This window comes from Pygocentrus nattereri, chromosome 20 (assembly GCF_015220715.1).
Source record: "Pygocentrus nattereri isolate fPygNat1 chromosome 20, fPygNat1.pri, whole genome shotgun sequence".
NCBI lineage: Eukaryota > Metazoa > Chordata > Actinopteri > Characiformes > Serrasalmidae > Pygocentrus > Pygocentrus nattereri.
Window position 1 is genome coordinate 23,703,341 of NC_051230.1, and position 22,122 is coordinate 23,725,462.

General features: G+C 40.1%; 3 protein-coding genes across 5 annotated transcripts in view; 1 reads left to right on the forward strand and 2 right to left on the reverse strand.

The window, feature by feature from the left end:
• svopa (SV2 related protein a) overlaps positions 1 to 2,770 on the reverse strand; it is a 40,324-nt gene extending 37,554 nt beyond the window's left edge. Inside the window, exon 1 of one of the 3 annotated variants that reach the window (XM_017686876.2) lies at positions 2,601 to 2,770. In XM_017686876.2, the coding sequence (XP_017542365.1) occupies positions 2,601 to 2,635 (35 nt within the window). In that variant the 5' untranslated portion in view covers positions 2,636 to 2,770. The remainder of the gene's footprint in view (positions 1 to 2,600) is intronic. The other 2 variants (XM_017686860.2, XM_017686868.2) reach the window with 2 other exon arrangements.
• A 4,971-nt stretch (positions 2,771 to 7,741) lies between these two features.
• Positions 7,742 to 14,680, reverse strand: LOC108412161 (cyclin-O protein B). Its single transcript, XM_017684085.2, has 3 exons — positions 14,377 to 14,680; positions 11,287 to 11,472; positions 7,742 to 8,641 (listed from the first exon to the last, which is right to left on the reverse strand). Exons 1-3 carry the CDS (start codon positions 14,581 to 14,583, stop codon positions 8,063 to 8,065), a joined length of 972 nt encoding a protein of 323 aa, XP_017539574.2. The 5' UTR covers positions 14,584 to 14,680; the 3' UTR covers positions 7,742 to 8,062.
• A 2,160-nt stretch (positions 14,681 to 16,840) lies between these two features.
• Positions 16,841 to 21,724, forward strand: LOC108412152. The gene is made up of 3 exons (XM_017684073.1): positions 16,841 to 16,855; positions 18,495 to 18,903; positions 21,471 to 21,724. The coding sequence occupies exons 1-3, from the start codon at positions 16,841 to 16,843 to the stop codon at positions 21,722 to 21,724; spliced, it is 678 nt and encodes a 225-aa protein (XP_017539562.1).
• The last annotated feature ends 398 nt before the right edge of the window (positions 21,725 to 22,122 follow it).

Consider the following 22,122-nt stretch of genomic DNA (forward strand, 5'->3'; position numbering starts at 1 on the left):
CAGATGAATAAACAGTGGCATTTGTATTTGTGTCACGATTGTCCCATCCCTGTCCTATCCATGTGCTCGTGTTGTGTTTACTTCCCAGTCCTGTCCATGTGCTTCTTTGTTTTGGTTTTTAGTCCGGCCCCTTGTTTTGTGACTCCGCCCCTGATTGTTCCCACATGTGTCTCTGCCTGTCCCTCGTTAACCCTTGTATTTAAGCCCTGTGTTTTCCTGAGTTTCTTGTTGGTCTTTGTTTGTATGTTTGATGTAAGGTTTGTGTTTGAAGTGCATGTGTTGTTTGAAGAGTTTTTGTCATGTCTGTCCCTCCTGTTCTCCGTATTGGCTCTCTGACCATGGACTGTTCTGACCCTGATTATGGATTTGCACTTAATAAATCTCGCTTCTCTTCGCACATGCGTCTACCTTATCGCTCTCCAACATTACAATTTATGATATGTTGTGGGTAACTACTCAAAATGAAGTCCAAAGCACTGTCACAATGAGCCATCATTAAGCTGAAAAATCAAAACAAACCCATCAGGGAGATCAAATCAAATCAACTTTTTGGTTCATTCTTCGAAAGAAAGAATGCACTGGTGAGCTCAGAAACACAAAAGGCCTGGAAGACCATTGAAAAAACTGAGGTGGATGACATGGAAAAAAATTCTTTCCATGGTGAGGAAAAACCCTTTGACAACAGTTGGCCAGATCAGGAATACCCTCTAGGAGGTAGGTGTATCTGTATCAAAGTCAACAATCAAGAGAAGACTTCACCAGAGTAAATGCAGAAGGTTTACCACAAGATGTAAACCAGTAGCAAGTCACGAAAACAGGAAGACCAGATGCGATTGCCAAAAACCTCAAAAGGTTCAACTTGTACCAGAATGATGTGAAGAAAACAGCAAGGAGAAGGGAGAAACCATCTGATGTTCCAAAGTATGCCAACTCATTTGTCAAGCATAGTGGACGGCATGGGATGTATGGCTTTCCAGTGGAACCAGTGGAACGGGTTCATTAGTATTTATTAATAAGGAGCTATGAATGAAAATTCTTTGTAATTCCTACACCATTTATGTGATTTATTAAAAGAGACAGGTATAATAATACCTTTGTGGAAATCAAAATATTTATGTATGGATTGAACCTATGAAATCACTCAGTACAAAAAAATATTTTTTTGACAATCGCCTGGCCCTATATGTCACTCAAAAACAACAGTCCGTGGTTGTTGATCTATTTTGCTCAGCATAAAGTTTGCGCTTCTTAGCAATACTGAGCAACAAAGCCTACCTAACAGCTAAAAACCTGGCTTGTGAGACCAATGCTTATGTTCAAAATAAAGACACAATAACGTTCCTCTCTTCTAACTCTTGATTGGTTGATATGCTCCTAGATACAAATAGCTTGTAAAGTCTATATAACTACATTGTCCTGACAGGCGAATCAGGCAGACAACAGGCCATTACATAACAACACCAACGAACCGTTAACGTTTAAATTAATGATGGGAAGCAGCATGATTTCAGGGTGGATCAGGATCACAGGAATAACACAGCACCACCAGGGCAAGTGCATGCAAATGCCAACCTCACCAGGAGCACTTTTAAATTGCTCATTTAAGGTCTGTACTTCACTATGTTTAAATTCTCTGGTGGAAATGTATATAAGTTATATTGTATAAAAGACTGTAAGCCTTTGAATGATTAGATGAGAATACTGGTTCTGGGGGAGCTACAAATGGAGTGGTGACGAATACACTACCCGACACTGTTTTAGGATAGTTTTGAGATAATCTGGCCTAAAACATATATGTAAAAGTCAAATATTGTGGAGGGGTACATGTTAGGCAAAACAGTCCCCAAAGAAAACATTTTTAATTGAATTATTCTCATCATTACATATACAAACTCAGACACGTGTAGGTTCACTGGTGGTTTTGGACAGTAAATAAAATGGCTATATTTTTGTTCAAGACATTGTGACCCCTGGTTCCTATCACCACCACTATGAAGAGATCAGAGTTAGTATGTTTCTCTAGAATTAAGCATTTCACAGCAGACCAGTCTGAAAGGCTTTGTATACATTTTACAGAACTTACTCAGAAAACTACACAGAAATTTTGACAAAATGGTGGGCTTGCCCTTTAAGTGTTTCATAGGAATCCAATTCCACCATGTGATTTCTGCAGTCCGTGGACAACTTGAACAGTCCATATTAGCGCAGGCGTTGGTGCAATACCTCCAGCTAACGAATATGAGCTCGGTAAGGTACACCGCTGCCAGGTCCTCAACGAAACGACCACCAATATGAGCCACCGTCTGAAGAAACCCCATTTAGCAGGTCGCAGTCTCAAACACTAGCGGTGGAGCGCTGCTCTGTTTACAAAGCACAGCAACCGCACGCCTTCGTCTCTCTCGGTCAAAGCGAAATGCGCACCGAGTCCAGTTATTTCACATAAACCGACGGGCTCTAAATGTGTTCTTGGCTAAAGAGGCTAAAGGCGTCTGTGCAGTGAGCGTATTTACAAGAGAACAGCAGTGGGCGAGAAGGGTGCTTCAGTCAAACGGCCCAGCTTGGCAGAAACGGACAAAAAGCACGAAAAGCTTGACACTCACGGCAGCTGTCTTAACTGGAACAAATCATCGTCCATGGTGGTGCTGTTGGTCGCCGTGCCCGTTCCTTTGTTTCATTGCCGTTACATCGTTCGTAGCGAGCAGTGATTTTCAACACCATGGACAGCGAACGGCCATTAGACACACCGCGGGTGGGGGTTTTGTTTTCCACCTCTATTCCGGAGGGCCCCGACTCCTGCGCTTCGATTGGCTGATTGTGTGGCGTCTCAGACGGAGAATGAGATACAAGCTGATACTAGCCATTTCTAGCGCACGAGGCGGGCAGCCATCAGCCAATCCAAGCGCAGTGGGCGGGGTTAAGGCGGAATACAGGTGGAAAGGGGCGGAACCCAGCTTGATTTTTGCTTCCCGTGCGGCGATGGCCAGTCGTGCTGAATCTCTACAAGGGTCAAAACGCCCCCGCCAGCCTGACGTAGGAGGAGTGGATCACCGCCACTAATCCAACTGGACACGAGCGGAGAGTAAACATAAACAACATAAACATCCACGAGGATGCCTGTCTGCTTTCACTCAGTCCATTTAGCTTTCAGACCAATGAGAAGAGGACCAGTGAGACAAAGGAAGGAAAGTAAAAGAAAATAAAAGTCTGGAAATAAATGGCGTTATTTTTATTATCACCACCAATTTTATAAAAATGTTGTTGCTAATTATAATAATAATAATAATGTCACACAACAATGTATTTTGATGTTTTAATCATTAATAAACTCATGTGAAACTGAATATAGAATAAGGTTTAGGTTTAAGATTACATTAAAAAGAATTTATTACAAAAAATGTAAAGTTCATTTCTATTTAAAGGATGCAGTTTTATGTTAGTTAAAGACAGTGTCTACAAAGAGTGTCTACAAGTCATCTACAGTGGAGCATTTAAATAAACGGGCTTCACATTATTATTAAACCACAGAACTTGTTCTGATTGGTCTAAAGTCATAATATTTTGTGGGATTGTGTAGATGGATATATAACCGTGTCTTGTTCTGACCACACATTACTTTTTAATCTTATTATTGTCACCTTTTGGGGGCTTAAGCACATCCTGCCTACATCTCATATTAACCCATAATAGCCATAATGTGTATGCAGGATGAAAAAGAATGAATACATCATTCATTTTGATGAGTAAAAGATCACAGACAAAGGCAATAAAATAGAATAATTGAATATATAAATAAAACAAAACAAATGATATATACAAAAAAAAACAAATAGATACTAAGTGATCGTGGGCCCTCTGCTGGTTCGGGAGCCCTATAACTTACATGCAGTCTTTGCTCTCTTTTACTGTTGGGTGAGACACTCGTGATGGTAACTGGTCTTCTTTGTATGTTTGGGATGCTTAGTTTTCTTCTGCAGTCAGATCTGCTGTGTGCTCTGGTTAAAGCTCAGTGAGAAACATTAACCTTCACTTAATCCCTTCAGACTGAGCATGCTGCTCAATTAGCTTACACCCTCCATCCTCTCAATCACTCAGAGTACCCTCTTACCGTCTGTCTGACTGTCACGCAAACACAAGGACGAGGAGAGATATCGGGCAGCATAAAGGTGACACTGCATAGCCTTTAGAAAACAACATTGCGACAGTTATCGTCAATACAATTGAATAATTATAGGATATTCAAGGCACCCTTTGGTGTTCCTCAGCTCACCACACGGACAGAACCCTCCATGGAGCCGTGAGGAACCCTTTTGAAAAGGACAAATCTTTCAGGAACTTTATGAACTTTACTGAGGATAATGTACAAGGTTCCTTGAGGAACGATTTTATCTAGCACGCTCTGTAAACGCTTTGGATGCTTCAAGGAGTCATTTTAAACTGTTAGGTTCAAGAATTTTGTCATTTGGGGTTTAGGGCCTCCTAATAATATATCTTTAAATTATACATCTTGTATTTATAAAGGTTTTTATTAAATGTACAGTTTTGGGCAAAAACATGACAGATTAACTGAGTACTGCACTGTTCAAAAAGCAGTGGTTTTATTTTTTTTTAAGATTTACACAATCACGGAGAACCACAAAAAGAAATTTTATATGTGTGCAAATACCAGTTCAGTCGTGCTTTCCATGGATGTCGCTCCTCACCAAGCCTTTTGGTTACTCAAGAAACCTGGTAGATTACAAGAGGACTCAGAAGAAAATAGGCCCTTTCAGGCCTACAAGTTCTTCTTGGAAACCCCAGGTGCTTGAGGTTACCAGTCAGAAGAAAAGACTTCCTCTAGGAACCTAGAGCAAAGCGTGGCGCTTGACTGAATCCACTGAGGTACTGAAAGGTTTCTACAAGAGCTTTTAGACCAACAAGGGGGTTCTCCAGTAACATCAATATATTAGAAGTTTTTTTGAGGCACTTAAAATGTATTTGTTGAATCTTTGAGGAAATGATGATGCATTGCACAGAATTTATTTTGTTATCCTAAAATACAAATAACCAGTAACTCTCAAACTTACTTTGTTACAGGAAAAAGTAATCACATTACTGCAACACGTTACCCCAACAGCGGTGATCACAATATTTGAGGCACAATGCAATTCTACTGCAAAATATAAAGGTTTGTGATATGCTAAGTATTTAGATATGGCATACTTTGATACATTGTGTTTTTAATCACAAACTATACCTAAAAATGAACATTTTCTATGTTTTAGCAAATAAACATTTGGTTATTCTCACTTCAATAAGGTTTTTTAAACATAACTGTGAAGTAAGCAACCCAAAAAGCCTTCCCTTATTGCCACCACTGACAGAGGCCTTGGGCTCACAAGAAAGAAAGATTTCTCAGTAGCTTCCTGCAGAAAACATTGTATTAATTAATATTTTATTAATCTACCAATGGGCTTAATACGCATAGAATTATTAATAATGAACTAATGAAACACTGATACTTGGGTTTCTATGTATCTACATATCATGTTGTATTGATTGTTTTCCTTCACCACTATGGAATCATACTCCTACTCTACTGAACTGTGTGTGAGTTGTAATACACAAAATCAGACTATTTTCCCATTGGTTCTCTTAAAATAAGGCTTAATACTTTGACTTTTACAAAAGACACAGTGAGTGTCATACTGCAGGATGTTTTACACTGACTGGACTGACATCTGATGTCAGCATCCAAAAAACAACTCACTTATAAACATAGATGCATTCCATAATCTGTGTTTGGTGTTGTGATTCACCATGTTACAAGTTCAATGAAGTCCGTTTTGAATTCATTTCCAGAAGTAAATAATCATGCTATTCAGGTACTGGAGGAATATGATCAATGACACCCCCCTGCCAACTCCCTACAACCCAGCCTCTAGCTTATCCCTCACCACTGCCTTTCTATCATCAGGTCAGCTCAGAAAAGGAGCTCATCTATGGGCCTACTGGACACAGCTTGGGACAGGAAAATGTCAGCAGATCTAGATAAAAAAAAAAACCACACTGGTACTTGTGTGATGCTGGTATCAGTTACAGCAGTTCTACTGGAGTTTTACACATGTATCATACAGTCCCTGACAGAAGTTCTGTCACTTATCCATGTTGTGGAAACAAAAGCTTATAACCTGACTTTAAATTCATCCATTGGTTTTAGAAATGACTCATATGAAAGCTGAAACCCTCCCAAATGAGGTTTAATTTATGAAAATAAATTTGCTTGACTGCAGAAATATTGATCATTTAATGAACACAGAAAGGTCAGATTTTGGCAAGACAAAAGTTTTGTCGCCACAGAAAGTAATGTGAAAATCAAACCAATAATTTACTTCAAATACAGATGTTTCATAATATTGGTGAATGAAGTTGTGGTGCTATTAGAGCCATATTTAATATTTTGTGTGACTTCCATGAGCTTGAAGGACTGCATCCATGCGGTTCGACAATGATTCATACAATTTATTAATGAAGTCATCAGGAATAGCAAAGAATGCAGTCTTACATGCCTCCCAGAGTTCATCAAGATTCTTTGGTTTTGTCTTCCAAGCCTCCTCTCCATCCTACCCAAAACATGCTCAATGATGTTCATGTCTGGTGAGTGGGCTGGCCAGTCCTGGAGGACCTTGATCTTCTTCGCCTTTAGGAACTTTGATGTAGAGATGGATGTATGAGATGGAGCACCATCCTGCTGCAAAATTTGACCCCTTTTATGATTGGGAATGTAAGAGGTACCTAATACTTCTTGATATTTTAGGCTATTGATATTGTCTTCCACCTTGCAAATGTTTCACACACCCCCATACTGAATGTAACCCCAGACCATGATCTTTCCACCACCAAACTTTACTGTTTTCTGGGTGAATCTTGGATCCATACGGGCTCCAGTAGGTCTCCTGCAGTATTTGCGGTGGCTGTGGTGTAATTCAACTGAAGATTCATCTGAGAAATCCACCTTCTGCCACTTTTCCAGCGTGCATCCGTTTAGCAGGCTGTGGGCCTTGGCAAATGCCACACGGTTTTTTAATTGCCTTTTGTTTAGTGCTGGCTTCTGGGTACTGAGTCGACCATGGAGGCCATTTCGAGACAGAATCCTACAAACGGTTCTAGTTGACACAGGGACTTGAGGTGACCAGGCGTGGTGGAGCTCTGCTGCAGTGGAAGAGGGGCTGGCTTTGGATTTTCTAACCAACAAACGTTCCTCCTGAGCAGTTGTCTTGCAGGGTCTGCCGGATCTGAGCTTGTCAAAAACATCTCCAGTCTCTTCAAATCTTTTTTTAATTCTTTGTACTTGACGCTGAGACACATTAAAGGTGCCAGTCACCTCTGCAGTGGATCTGGTCTTCAGCCTCTTGATAATCAAGGCTTTGGTCGAAGAGTGGATTTTTGGCATGTTGTCAGAGGTCAAGTTGCAGTTCAAGTGAAGGTCTGGGGTGCTGGGGTTCTTTTTATACACACCCACTAATTAACGGATCAATTAGTGAGCACAGGTGAGGCTGTAAACTAGGATTGGGTGCATTATATGACAAGGCGACACAACGTTTGTCTTGCCAAAATCTGACCTTTCTGTGTTCATTAAATGATCAATATTTCTGCAGGGAAGCAAAATTATTTTCATAAATTAAACCTCATTTGGGAGGGTTTCAGCTTTCATATGAGTCATTTCTAAAACCAATGGATGAATTTAAAGTCAGGTTATAAGCTTTTGTTTCTACAACATGGATAAGCGACAGAACTTCTGTCAGGGACTGTATGCTAGGTTGCATAGAGTGGACCTCCACCTAGAAACATAGGCCAAGAGTGGCTCTATGGTCATACACTGACAAATGATGAAGAGGATGGCTAATACAAACTGTGCATCAACAGATACAGCCTCTACCTGTACACCAGCAAGGTGATACTACACGGCTTGTATGTGTGCAGTGGCAATAACTGATGCTTCATAGGTGCAATAACTGATGTTTCATGCATATTTAACATGAAACAGAAATGTCCTTCAAATGTTACAAGCACTATAAAGCAGCCTTTACACCATTGCTAGTAAGTCCTGAATTGATTCTTGATTGAGTGACACCAACAACCTCAACTCTTCTGTGCACTGTTGAACTAAAGACTGAGTGTCTGAGTCTGATGACCTGTGGTCTCCAATGCTGAGCAAGTCTAAGATCTCTGAGAAGCTGGAGTGTTCGAGGGAGGACTGTTTAAACTGTCTTCTGAAGAGGTCCTTTGTCAGATTTATTGCGCTCTGCACAATCACAGAGGGTTGATACTTGTTGAAAGCATAGTCTGCAAGACTCAGCTCGCAGACCTTGCGGGCAAAGAATTTATACTTCTTCATGGTGGAGAGCTGGTCCTCAGTTGGTTTCCAGCCCTTGCACTTTTTGCCCTCATGCACTCTGATGATCTTAGCATCTTCTTCACTAACTCTGTGCCAGGATAACTCCCGATTGATGAAGTAGTCGAGGAAAAAAGCGAGGGTTGGTGCAGCCAGGCGAAAGTTGAGTCTGACAAGAATAAGACATTCAAGGTTGCAGAGCTGCTCTCTGGAGAAGGAGTTGCAGCAGAGTGAGAGCAGGTGCTTGATGCGAGGCGAACACACCTCAACCTAACGGATATAAAAAGAAAATAAATCATTATAATCCAGTTTTCAACATCATGGATACGGTTAGAGCTGGATTCATTTTGAAAATAGAGGTATTGCAATGTAGAACAATAACTAGCCCATTTGTACAGGTTAAGATAATAATAATGTCCCCAAATTCCCACAAATACCACTTTGTGAATTCAGATCATGCCTTCAACATCGGGTGGTAGTATGAGCTTAGACTGATAGAAGAAGGAGGGGGCAGAACTTGGGCTGGACAGCTTCTGGCTATAACTAGAATGCCAGACCACCCTTTAACAGGAACAGGACTGATGCATGAATGAGGAACAGGGAAGAGATGGGGTGGCAGTGGGGATTGCAAATGATTTGTCACGGGAACAGAAGGTGAGGATGTGAATTTATAGGGTGTTAGACGGTGGAAGAAGGAGGGGCTTAAGGCACGTTCCTCCTCCAACTTCAGTTCTAGGACTTTGAGTTCTTTTATCAGAGGAGAGAAGAGATGTATTACCTCAAAAGCGAATAAAAACGTATTTAAAGTGACCTGACTAATCTCCAGAAGTTACAAATGAACAGTAGATTGAAAACAGCTTGGGTTCCTACATCTGTTGGCTGCAAACTCTTAATACAGCAAAATATTTACAAAGTATTTTGAGCATTTTTCCTGTTTTTAATAGCAACGTTAATTCACCTATAATTACCAAAAAATACATGAATATATTGTTAAAATCGCATTTAACAATGTTTCTTTTGCTACAGGTTTTGCTATGGTACTTTTTGTGATTCCTATATGATTCAACCTATATGTCCTCTGTATTTAAAAGTGAAAGAAAGAGTGCCATCTAGCTGTAGCCACACAGACAAAGGAAGGCTGAGGAAAGCCTCAGCTTGGACAAAAGAAGTCCAAGCCTGGGCAGCAATTAGCCAACTACCTAGCGAGTTAACTGAATAAGCCAGCTGGCTAAAGTGTATGTGAAGTAGCTCACATTAATATTAGCTAAAAATCTGTTAGCTCCTCTGTTGTAGAGATACATAATTAAGTTACATATTTAAATAGTTAGATAATTAATCAGCAGGACAGCATAAATCATTCGGTGTGTGTGTGTGTGTGTGTGTGTGTGTGTGTGTGTGTGTGTGTGTGTGTGTCAGATAATCTTAACTCTAACCCTAGCCCCACCCAGCATTTGGTCTACAGGACTGCAACTGGATAGCACTGAAGTGATTCACTGTTCTTTAACTTCATAATCACTATTCTGTTTCACATCCAATGTGCTGGACTACAGTCAAAACTTGGGGTGAATGTCCATTTATTGATTAATCTTCTCAAATGACTATCTGCATATATACTATACGGTTCCTGTTAAAAACCACCTGAGATTATTATTTTGTGCTTGGTTTAGCACAAAGTCTTGTTACCAGGGTCACCAGGCCAATTCAGACAAGGTGAGAGTTGTTAAATGGCAAAGTCCCTTCAAAGTTGCTCATGTTTTGGCTCCAACATCTGTCAAGGATTCTGATGTGTCATCCTAATTTCACATGGAATGACCCAACAACTGTAGTGGTACTTTAAATGTGTTGATTGAAAATATGTAACTTAAACACTACTGTGTTGTCACGATTGGCCCCTCCCAGTCCTGTCCATGTGTTCATGTTTTGGTTTAGCCCCCTCCTTTCATGACTCCGCCCCTGATTGTCTCCACCTGTTTTCCACCTGTCCCTCGTTTTCCATGTGTATTTAAGCCCTGTGTTTGCCCCTTGTCTTTGCTGGTCTTTGTTTGCTGTATTGGTGTTTGCTTTGTTTGATTGTGCTGATCTTTGTCTCTGTTGTTGCTTGAATCTCTGTCTGTGTTGTTTTGTAGTGTTTGATTCTTGTTTGAGGTTCTGTGGTCTTTATTGTCATGTCTGTCAGGCGATCTCTACGTGTTGGCTATATGAACCTGGACCATTCTGAACACGACCCTGGATTTGCCCATGATAAAAGTCGCTTATCTCGGCACGTGCGTCCGCCTCCGTGCTCCACGTTACATGTGTAAAAGTAAAAGATACTCTTGCTTGAATATTATAGGAATTATTTCTGAGGAGATTAGATATTAGATTATCCACTTGTTTAAAAAAGGGGAAAGACAAAAAAGTGAAACAGCAGGAGTTTCCAAAACCAAATTATTAAAAGCTCCAGAGAAAATGGGATTCCTAACAACGACCTGCAAGACCTGGTAGACGAACAAGACTCTCACCATCACCTAAACAGTACGTAAAGCTTTCATCTTTGAGAGAGATGAGAAGATCAAGCTGTTTTAGATCTGAAAGCATCCACAGGTGTTTCTGCCCATCCTTCCACTGTGAAAAGACAACTCAGTGCTATGAGTCTGAAAGGATGTACAGCTGTCAAGTAGCTGTTACTGAGAAAAAGAACAAAACTTACTAATCAAACAAAGAACCTGCTGCTGTTTTCAGAACAATTGACTGACCACCCCAGAGTCCAGACCTCAACATCACGGAGCGTCTTTAGGATTTGGATCATGAGAAGCAGAAAAGACTGAACTTTGGAGGTGTGGAAAAATATCTCTACCGAAAAACTGAAAGCAAGTCTTCTGAAAAGACGGTAAGAAATATTATAACAGCAATCCAAACTGACTCCAGTCACTTACATGTTTCGTGGCGACCAGTAAGGACGTGACACCCAGCAGCTGGAAGCAGTCCGCAGCCACAGACGTGGTGACCAAAAAACGGTCCATGATGTTCACAGCCAAGCAACAGGATTCAAAGGAGAGGCTGAAGTGTTTACAGACAGCTATGAGCCAGCTCACCAGCTTGCAGCGAGCTTCAGCCGTAATCTGTGAAAATATGTTCAGCACAGCATGAGGTGTGCCATGGCTCATGAGTTTGGAATCAGTTTGTTCGATAAAACAAAGCCAGTTTTGTTACAAACATGTATAAAGAAATCAATAAATAAATGGGATATGATTCTAGTAGTTTCCAACTTTATAGGTTTCAAATACATTTTAGTTTCCAGTCATCCAGAATGACGAATGCAGCTATAGATGATTCCAAAATGCTGAAACTAATCACACTTGACACTTTTACCGAACGGCTGTGGCCTGATCTTTTCTTGATTAACACATTCCTAAGATTACCCCGGGTCAGTCGATCTAATGTTTTTGTTATTGGATAATAGTGACTTGTGCATTTATACTGACGTACAAGAAAATGTGTTAAAGATATGTTTTGTGTGTGTTGGGGGTGGGGTGTTGGGGGTGGGGTGATGGGGGTGGGGTGATGGGGAGGGGAGGTATAGCGAACAACGCATTTAGTTTAAGAGGATTAAAAGTTTTTTTTTCTTTCAAAGGGAAAATTAATAGTTTTGAGGTTAGAAGCCCCCCCACCCCACCCCACCCCAAACAAGAGGCAAAAGACCCCCTTTACTAAATGCCATTCCTTTGTTTAAAATGGAAGGTGTTTTTTATTATTATTAATAAATAATAATAACTTTTATTGTATTATATATTATATATTATATTTTATTAATTTTTATTTTATTATAAAGTTATTTTATATAATATCACAATGTAACTAATATTATCACAATAACTATTTAATTAATAAACAAAATTGACATTTTTTTGTCATAGCTTATTAAATAAAAGACATTTATTGGTGTCTTAACTTCATTTTATAATTTGATTAACAACTAATTTCTGAAAATGCAAAACCTAGAAATGATGGATAATAGAGGGGTAAAATGCCCCTTTATAAGATTTTCTTTTTTTGCACTATAAAAACATAACTGCCTTCTGTTTGTGTTAAACTCCTGCACAGATACAGTTTCACTTTAGACTAAATGGACATTGGGCCTTGTTCACCAACTGATCTTAAGACAAAATTTCTTCTTTAAACCCACATGCATAGTTTTCACGTAGATTCTGGCATTCAGTTATTTGGAACTAATTCTTAAGTAAGAACAGAATCTACACTCACTCAAGAGCACAATAGGTGCAAACAGTTCTGCGGTTTAAGAACATGTCATGAAGTTGATGTTGACTTTTTCTTAAGACACTTCCCAAGAACAAATTTAAGAAAAAGCCTAGGAAGATATTGGTTAATGAGGCCCATTCTTCTTTAGGGGGTGCAATTTCCCTCTATGTCAGTGTTTCCCAGCCCCTGTCCTGGGGTAACCCTGTCCACTTTACTGTTTTCCTGCTGTAACACATCCACTTCAACTTGGAAGGGCTTGTAAATGAGGGTGGCTGGGTTTCCCAAAAATATTAATTTGAGGTGGTAGTGCGAGCATCACACTAAACACACTAAACAATGTCACTACCAGTTATGATTGTCTTAACATTAACATGCTTCTGGGACACTGGGCCTTGGTTATTTGGGGTGCTGGCTGCAGGGCGAATATTAAATGTGCAGGACAGGGAGAGCTTTAGGACCAGGACTATGAACGCACATCTTTTAATTCTTACTTCTTGTTCTTCCTAACACTTCCCAACACCTATACGGATGAACACTATCTAAAGACAAAGACTATTAATATGAGAAGAAATTCTCTATATTAGAACATTTTCAAATAATACACAAATGAAGGTGAGACCAGTTCAATACTGTCTAAATATTCAGTTACAGAAGGCTACACTCATATAGTACCACAAAAAGTTCCATGATTTGCAACAACGGTGGAATATTTTTTGGTGCTCTACAGAACCAATTTTTAGAAAGGTTTTCCATTCATAGAGAGGAACCATGTAACCACACAAAGAACTGTTTAGGCATTCTAACAGTTATTTGAGTGTTCCTGGTTCTATATACAACCATTGTCTTTACTAAAGAACCCTTCACTGTCACAAACAGAATCCTGGACGTGTGCATTTTAACCCCTAAGTTACAAACAATGTACATATACCTTATAACTGCAAACTGCTGTTTGCCCAATTATGCATCTTAAAAGAGATTCCACCATTTTTTAAATGTTTATTTCTGATTCATTCAGTCCCCGCGATGTAAACCATGTCACTCAGAGGGGTTTGATGTGAAATTACTGAGAAACGTACTGCCTCTATTTTCTTTACAGTGGTGCTGATAGGAACCAGGGGTCATAATGTCTACAACAAACATACTGCCATTTTATTTACTGTCCGAAACCACCAGCGAACCTACACGTCTTATGAATTTTTATATGTAACGTTGATGATGGTAAAATCAAAAATCTTAAGTCATCTTTGGGAACTGCTTGGCTTTAAAAGCCCTGTGTGTATCTCTCTGCCATGAATGGATTAAAATAAATGGATTCAAATACATTTTAAGCCAAAACTTTACAACAAAACTACCATTAAACAATGTTTCAGGCATCAGGCAGCATATTCTTAATGGAGCTTTCACAGTTGGACTTCTGGTTCCGATCAGCACCACTGTTAACAATTCTGACTCAGCGAGTTTCTCTAGAGCAGAGCATTTCGAGGTAAACCGCTCTGAATGACTCCTAATGCATCTTTAATTATGTAGCAATTTTCAAAAATCGTTCCCTTTCAAATGAGTTTTTAATATTCACCTTTTCCAGTGAGATATATATATATATATATATTTGTACCGTTTGGTAAAATAAAACGGAAGGCCTGGAGTCGCAGCTTGCTGCATGGAGGCAATGCAAACATGAAAAAACTCATATCGTACAATTACGTTGCTAACTCAAGTTGCTAAAGAGTAAGAGAGAACTGAGAGTGCTACCCTTTTTAAGGGCGTACCTGTGGTTGACAAGCCAAACAATTAACAGCAAGGAATTTCTTCTCGTTGTTTCTCTGAATTATGAAGCAGCTCTCGTCGTAGTTCATCTCATGGCACTCAGCTGTCAGTCTTTCATTCAGCTCTCCCGTCCGCGGCGCTGTGAACAGTTTAGATGGAGAAGGGCTCTGGAGGTCCTCTTCGAAGCCTGAATCACTAAAAGTGGACATAGCTTGGCTGATATTAGCAGTGGCCCGTCGGTCAGAACCGAATTCTCTTCAACAGGCTTTACGTTTGCTCGTCTGTGGCTTTCACAGCTCCGGAACATCACTTTGTTGTTATGGGGTGACGCGCTAACCGAGGTGCCGTTTCCTTTTCCACCCGTATTCCAACAGACTCCGCCTGACTGTCGGTAAGGGTGAAATAGTAGCCAATCATATCGAGGGAGACGCAACACAACGAGCCAATCGTAGCTGAGTGGGCGGGGTTTGTCGGAATACGGGCGGGAGGAAAGGAACGCTGCTTTTCCCGGGTCACTTAGCGCGCATTGCCTGATCTGAAGCCCCGCAGTGTTTTGGTTGCCCCGGCAACTCCCCTTTGGGAGGGGCGTAGCCGCTTGTGACGCGTCATGTGTCGCCTGAACGGAGAAAAACATGATTCAGCTCAAAACTACAGACGAAGCTTCAAGAATGTTTTCAGTCAGTTATTCATAAGATACTAATATCAAGTCGAGTTCCAGGGGAATTCCACCGATTTTTCAAAAGTTCTGCACAATTCAGTGTTTGAGATGTAAACAGACATTCAGAGCGCTTTGATGTTGAATGGCTCACTGTAGAGACACAGAGGTGCTGATAGAAACCGGGGATCCCGATGTGTACAATGCACATCTCGCCAGTTTATTCACTACCCAAGCCACCAGTGAACCTACATTACTTACAGTGTATTTTCTACATTTTTATGTAAAGCTGATGATGGCTAAACAGCGGTACGTCTTTGAGGAATATTTTGCTTTAGAACACATGTATCCCTCCACCGTGAATGGAAAATTAATTCATTTTAAAAAGTGCCAATTCATGTCAGAACGTTCTGTGCTTTTTGCGGCATTAAACTCTTCAGATGTCTGGTTTCTATCACCACCACTCTGAACGATTCTGGCTCTGGCGTTTCTCTAGAACTAAGCAGCCTTAGACCAAACCACTCTGAATGATTTCGTTTCGTTCAGAAATTACAGAAATTATGAAAACTTGGTGGAGTTGCCCTTATTATTCCATTAAAGGCTAAAAGCTATTCTACATTTAAAGATATGTTCACAGACAAAAAGCAATGTTCACACACAGTCAATAACAGTTAAACAGACAAACCATTTAACCACTTCTAAACTTTAATAAAGATCTTTAGGTTACCTCATAAAATGTTTAACGAAACAAAAAAAAACTTTTATCTTCACATCATACTCTTTGGCTACGATTTGGTAGACTCTGTGTTTGGAGAAACCCTGGAGGAGAATTCCAACCAGACTGAACTGATTTAAAGGGCCCATATCATAATTATTTTTGTGTAGTTCATTTTGTCTCCTGAGGTGCACTTTCAAAGTTTCTGTGGGATTTATGCATCAAAAACAGTCGTAATTGATTTTTACATCAATAATTTCCCACCTGTATTTAGCCCCTAGACTTAAACAGGCTGTTTTTGATACTGTGCCAAAGACCATAACCTATATGTTAATGAATTAATTTTATGATCTGTGCTGTATTGCGCCTCATTCAGAAAGCAGGCTGGTCTGAAACACTCCTTACTTCAGTGTGAGAGGGCAGGCTAAACTGCTGTAAGTGCTTGATTCTCCATTTTTGTTATCGTTATACAGAATGTGGAGCCTTTTTCACTGAGTTAAAATATCACAATAAATTAACAAACAGAAATTCTCCAAATTACTTGGGGAAAAATCTTTTCACGTTAACTTCCATTATAAGTTCACCTGGGAAGTTACAGTTTTGGTGATATGAGGTTCTTTGGCATCACAGAAATAGTGGCTGTGTTCCCATTCCAAGGGCTGACTGGACTAGGGAGTGACTGGCTTGTGTTGAAACTTTAACAGTGTTTACATACTACATTAAACTCTTTTATTTTTAAAAGTGAGAAAATCGTGAAATGGGCCCTTTAAGCTGAAAGAGGCTAGTGATCAGAGTTCTAGTGTTTTATTGAATGTCTTTATGACATCATTTATTGTTGTGATTATTATTTAGGAACTATCATCAGTTGTTCTAAGTTGTTCTGTTTGCAGGGGACTTCAAGTAAAATTTCTCCCTGAAGCGTGATTTACTGAATAACGAGGCAGAGATTTTTTCAACGAAACTCCGAAAAAAATCACCTAAGCAGCTAACCAAACAGCAAAACATGCGCACAACCAGCCTCAGTGAACATTTTAAAAAAAGCTTCAGAACACTGTCAAATGATAAACTCACCGAAACAGAGAAGACAACCCAAGTTATGTATGGATTTAAGGTAACCACCGCATTACCATCAACAAAATAGCTTCTTCTGAGGTGACTTGTCAGCTAAGCTATGTGTAGCAATGAACACTGTTAGCTTCGTCAGACCGCTAACACCGATCCCCCTACAACTTCAGTCAAAGGCAGACTGAGATGTCTGTTTAATGTGCTCAGCTTCATCCCCTTCTAATGGCGTTTCTTGAAGATGGGAGAAATCTTTGAGAAACTACAGCTGAATTTTGGGAGAGGGCTGTTTTGAAGTGTTAGCTGGTGAGTGCACCACCAGCTACTGCAAGGAAGCTGAATGTCTTATTGCTGTAGTTGTAAACATCTTCAAATGGTTACAAGCGCTCAATTACTCAGACTACAGACTACAGAAGAGCAAAAAAAGTTAAAAAAAATTGTGCTGAGTAAAGACAGAATCACCGTTTTCTTTACAATTTTGTTCGACAAACGAGACCTGCGCTCGGGCTAGTTTGGTTGTATTTATAGCAGAGAACTTGTAGAGAGAATTCCCACTCTGCAATGTCTCAACGCTAGAGGGCGCACCCGAGCGAGTCCAAAATGAATGGGTTGATATGGAGCATTTGAGCAAAATCGTAGTTTATAAATGCTTAAACATTTTTTACTCAAAAGAATGGAATAATTTCCTGGACGCAGAACAGCATAAAGCATTTCAACATTTTAACGCTGTTATATTTTTAAGAGCTTTTAAACTCGAGTTATAGGAGTTTAAAACAGCGCCTCATGTAGATCCACTGACGTCAATGAGCGCAAACAGCCAATGAGCTGCTCCGCTCGCCAATCAATCATCACTCACTAGCAGTAAAGCCCGCCTCCTGCTGCCCAAAACCCGTTTGCTGAAAAAAGGAAATATAAAGGTAAGATTTCTTTGTTTTTTAGTGAAATACATGGTTATACTTCCTAAAATTAAAGAAAAGTTCTGGGCGAGTGTTTAGAAACTATTTTAAATTCTCGTTTTTAGCCATTGAGCGCCATTTACTCGCATTCATTGAGGACTCACTCGCGGGCGCCCTCTGCTGTTTAGTAGTCCTGTTTTTGTTATAACGAGGGAAATAGGAAGTGGCCAGGCTCCTCATAAACCGGTTTATAGTCTAAATGTCAGTGGCTGGGCTAGCAGTCAGGATTTGTTGACACCACAGAGATTCCTATTTGCTGTATAATGTAACTGAGTGATTTATGCTGGGTATTGAGTGAACGCTGCTGAAAGAAAAGATGAAAATGATATAAAATTGTGAATTCTATAAAACTGATGAGGGTGTCAAGAGATGTTGCCCTACAAAAGACTGCATAACACAACAAAACACTTATTTAAGGAAAATGAGAGCACCTCTACATGACTGTGTTTATTTAGTCAAAATGTATCAAAATTAATGATATAAGTTACATTGTTATCAAAACTTTTATAAGTGACGTTTTTCTGTCCAAATGTGTGTTTTATGATTTTTCATTTTTGTGTTTACAAAACGTGTTTACTTAGTTTCACCCAGAAATTCAACAAAACAACATTTGGGATATTCAACATTTTCAAAAGACTGTACCCCATTGCAGCTTATTGCTGAGTGCAGAAATTGGGGGTGTGCCCCCAATGACCCTCCCTCTGTATAAAATCAAAGTGTCATTGTGTTCAGATCTCAGAACTACTGGCTCAGCTGGAGTTGTGGATACTCACCAAACCACGACACCCACCAACCCACATTTCCCTTCCCCCAAACGCCCCAAAGGAAAGATTTGCTGCGTCTGCTCTAGATTTGTTGCCAGAAAGCATCAAAAAGCTCTGTAGCCCCCAGAGTGGAGGACATTATCAGCAGAAATCAACTTCTGCTACTGTGATAGATCAGAAGAAGTCCATTCCTCCAGCACCTCCTGACCACAGCTTTTATCCTGACATTACCGTGTGTGAAGATGTGGATGGTGAATTCACTCTGAACCTGTTCCAGAGGGATGTTCTCTCCTCTCAGTTTCTGGGAGTGAAGAACCAGCCCAGCAAAAATTCAGAGCCCATCTTACCTGCAGTCAAAAAGATGTCAGTGGGTTACGGTAAGACAAAGTACAAACTTCAACATTGTTGTATGGAACTTTTATACCCTTAAGGGTCTCTATATGGGTCCACCTTTCAGTTCCTCACTCTCTTAACCACATACATCAATATTATCATGATTTACATAGGTGGGTTTATTTTCTCCACTCTTGATGCCCCCTAATTTTACACAGAGCTCAGATCCATTTGGGATTCAAAGGGTGATAACCATTAACTAAAGGGAGACTGACTATATATGGACTCTTTGATGAACTCACAGTGCTTCCAGGACAGGAAGAGCTAGCCATCTAGTAGGCTATGACCATACTGACTACTTAAAAATTCATTTTTACAGGCAAGGGAATTTTTCAGATCATGTCATACGTCTTTATGTATTAACATCACACACAAAAAGCCCAGCTCAAAAAGAAGGTCCAGCTTAATGTTTAGGTCTCATATGCAAAGTCAACCTCATGCTGATGAAGATATAATGACAATAGTAGACAGTTCACTAACATCCTAAGAAGACACGGCCTTTACCCAGTTTTAACTTGTTCTCTTTGAATACTCTTTCAGTGTACTCACGATCATCAGATTTATCCTCTCGGGGAAGGGGTGCGAAGCCTGACCCATGTTACAAAATGTTCCTTTGCAAATAGTATGCAATTACACATTTCCAAATCCCTAAAATGAACACATTTAATATGCAGATTAAAAACTCAAATATATATCCATCCATCCATCCATCCATCCATCATCTTCCACTTCTCCGGGGTTCGGGTCACGGGGGCAGCATCCTGAGCAATGAGGCCCAGACCTCCCTTTCCCCAGCCACTTCCACTAGCTCCCTGGGAGGGATTCCGAGGCGCTCCCAGGCCAGCTGGGCGATATAGTCACGCCAGCGTGTCCTGGGTCTTTCCCGGGGTCTCCTCCGGGAGGCGTCCAGGAGGCATCCTAACCAGATGCCCGAACCACCTCAACTGGCTCCTCTCGACGTGGAGAAGCAAATATATAGATATAGATATATACACTTCATAGATGACTTCATTATTTCATAAAGGTGGATGTCTTCAAATATCTTGGGTCAACCATCCAGAGCAATGGACAGTGTAGAAAAGAGGTGAAGAAGAGGGTGCAGGCAGGATGGAGTGGGTGGAGACGGGTGTCAGGGCTGATGTGTGACAGAAGGATAGCAGCAAGAGAGAAAGGGAAAGTTTACAAGACAGTAGTGCGTCCTGCTATGATGTATGGTTTGGAGACTGTGGCTCTGTCTAAAAGAGGCTGAGCTGGAGGTGGCGGAGATGAAGATGCTGAGATTTTCGTTGGGAGTGACAAGGATGGACAAGATTAGAAATGAGCAGATCAGAGGGACAGTGAAGGTGGAGCAGTTTGGAGATAAAGCCAGAGAGGCCAGGTTGAGATGGTTTAGGCACGTGTTGAGGAGGAATAGTGGATATATTGGGCAAAGAATGTTGGAGATGGAGCTGCCGGGTAGAAGGAGAAGAGGTAGACCTCAGAGAAGGTTTATGGATGTAGTGAAGGTGGACATGGAGATAGTTGGTGTAAAAGTAGGGGAGGCAGTGTATAGGGCAAGATGGAGACAGATGATCCGCTGTGGCGACGCCTAAAGGGAGCAGCGGAAACAAGAAGAAGAGATGACTTCATTTAGAGAGAATGATGTGCTGTATCAAAACAAGAGCTGCTAATTTAGCTAACTAGCGGAGTAACTGAATGTGGTGTGTGCAGTTTTGATTATTTTCAGTTGTTTCATGCAACTGTGAAGTTAGTTTCATAGTAACATAGATTTACTGTGAACAATGTCTAAATAAAAACATTTTATTTATATCTAAAACCACCAGTGAACATACATGTTGTCTTCTGAGTTTTTATATGTAATGTTAATGATGGTAAAATAGTGGTGAATATGAAAATAACTTTACGCTGCCTGAACATTTCATGAAGAATGGTACATTAAAGGTTACAGGGCATATAGTGTTTATAGGTTTGTGTGGCCTCATGTACCAAAAACAGTCATAGCTCACTTATAATTAACTTCACCACTTTCCAACCTCTCTTATTTATACATTGTGTATTGTGTACTGTTTTGTTGCTGTGACTTTAAGAGCAATACAAGTAAATATCTCTTCTGATCAGGGGTTCTGTATTGAGCCTTCTTCAAAAAGTTGTCTGGACTGAAACACTGCTTATAACTTCAGTGTGAATGGGTGGGGCTAAACTGCTAAAGGCTGAAGTGGCAGATGTATGTAAATAAGTTGTTTTCAATGACAAAAACAGTGAACTCAAACTTGTTTCAGCATAAATGTCATATGGGGATGTTACTGGCTGAGGAAAGAACAATTAATTTTGAAACATTAACATAAAGGTTTTAATAGTACATCAGAGTAAAATTATTATTTTTTTGTCTCTCAGATGTTTAGCAGACAGTTCAGCTGTAATGCACTTCAGTCTGGCTTACTTTACTTCAAAGCTTCTAACTTTAATTGTGGATTTCTGTAGATTTTTGCTCATGATATTGTTTAGAATCAACAACATAAACTAAAATGACCATTTCCTTTTGTGTTTTTAGGTGAGAAAAGTTTGACCTACTTTGCTGACCTGAAGGACTTACAGAGAAAACTTTATACCGGAGTTTCATGGATGTCAGCCAGCTCTCAGACCAGCCTTCATGACCACACAGTGATCAGACATGACCAGAGAGAAGATCTCGAGGCCTTTCATAAAAAGGGCCCTAAACGATCCAACACTGAGAAATTTGCACACTGCTCCCCTCCTCTTATCAACAGCAACCACCTTTACTGCACCAAGTTTTCAGCCAAATAAAGCTGTAATAAGACAGAAAATCTGTGTTCTTCTATGAATCCACAATAGGTATGACACGTCCCCCTGGCATTGCATTTACAAATATGTAAGTCAAGGAAAAAGACGTTACACACAGTGTTTTTCATAAAACCCCCAACAAATATCTAAATTATTCCACAAATCACATGTTCAAGAGAAAGTTGCATTATTTACATTTTCCTGATGCATTACCAATAGAGGTACATTTACTAGTATTGCACTAACAGTATGTATAGTAGCATATAGCAGGGTAAAGTGTATTATAGTCATGTTAGCTTTAACACTGAAGGTCTGAAACATCTGTCAAAAAACTATGATTTAAAGCAACATATTGAGGCTGGATTCATGTTCCAAAAAACATGATCAGTGACATCTGAACC

What these genes read in the sequence shown, in the direction of transcription:
- LOC108412161 (XM_017684085.2), bottom strand. Translation starts at nt 14,583, where the DNA reads ATGTCCACTTTTAGTGATTCAGGCTTCGAAGAGGACCTCCAGAGCCCT. An exon ending in GTTTGGCTTGTCAACCACAG is followed by an intron (nt 11,473 to 14,376) that starts GTACGCCCTTAA and finishes ATATTTTCACAG; the next exon opens with ATTACGGCTGAAGCTCGCTG. An exon ending in TACTGGTCGCCACGAAACAT is followed by an intron (nt 8,642 to 11,286) that starts GTAAGTGACTGG and finishes TATATCCGTTAG; the next exon opens with GTTGAGGTGTGTTCGCCTCG.
- LOC108412152 (XM_017684073.1), top strand. An exon ending in AAAGATGTCAGTGGGTTACG is followed by an intron (nt 18,904 to 21,470) that starts GTAAGACAAAGT and finishes TTGTGTTTTTAG; the next exon opens with GTGAGAAAAGTTTGACCTAC.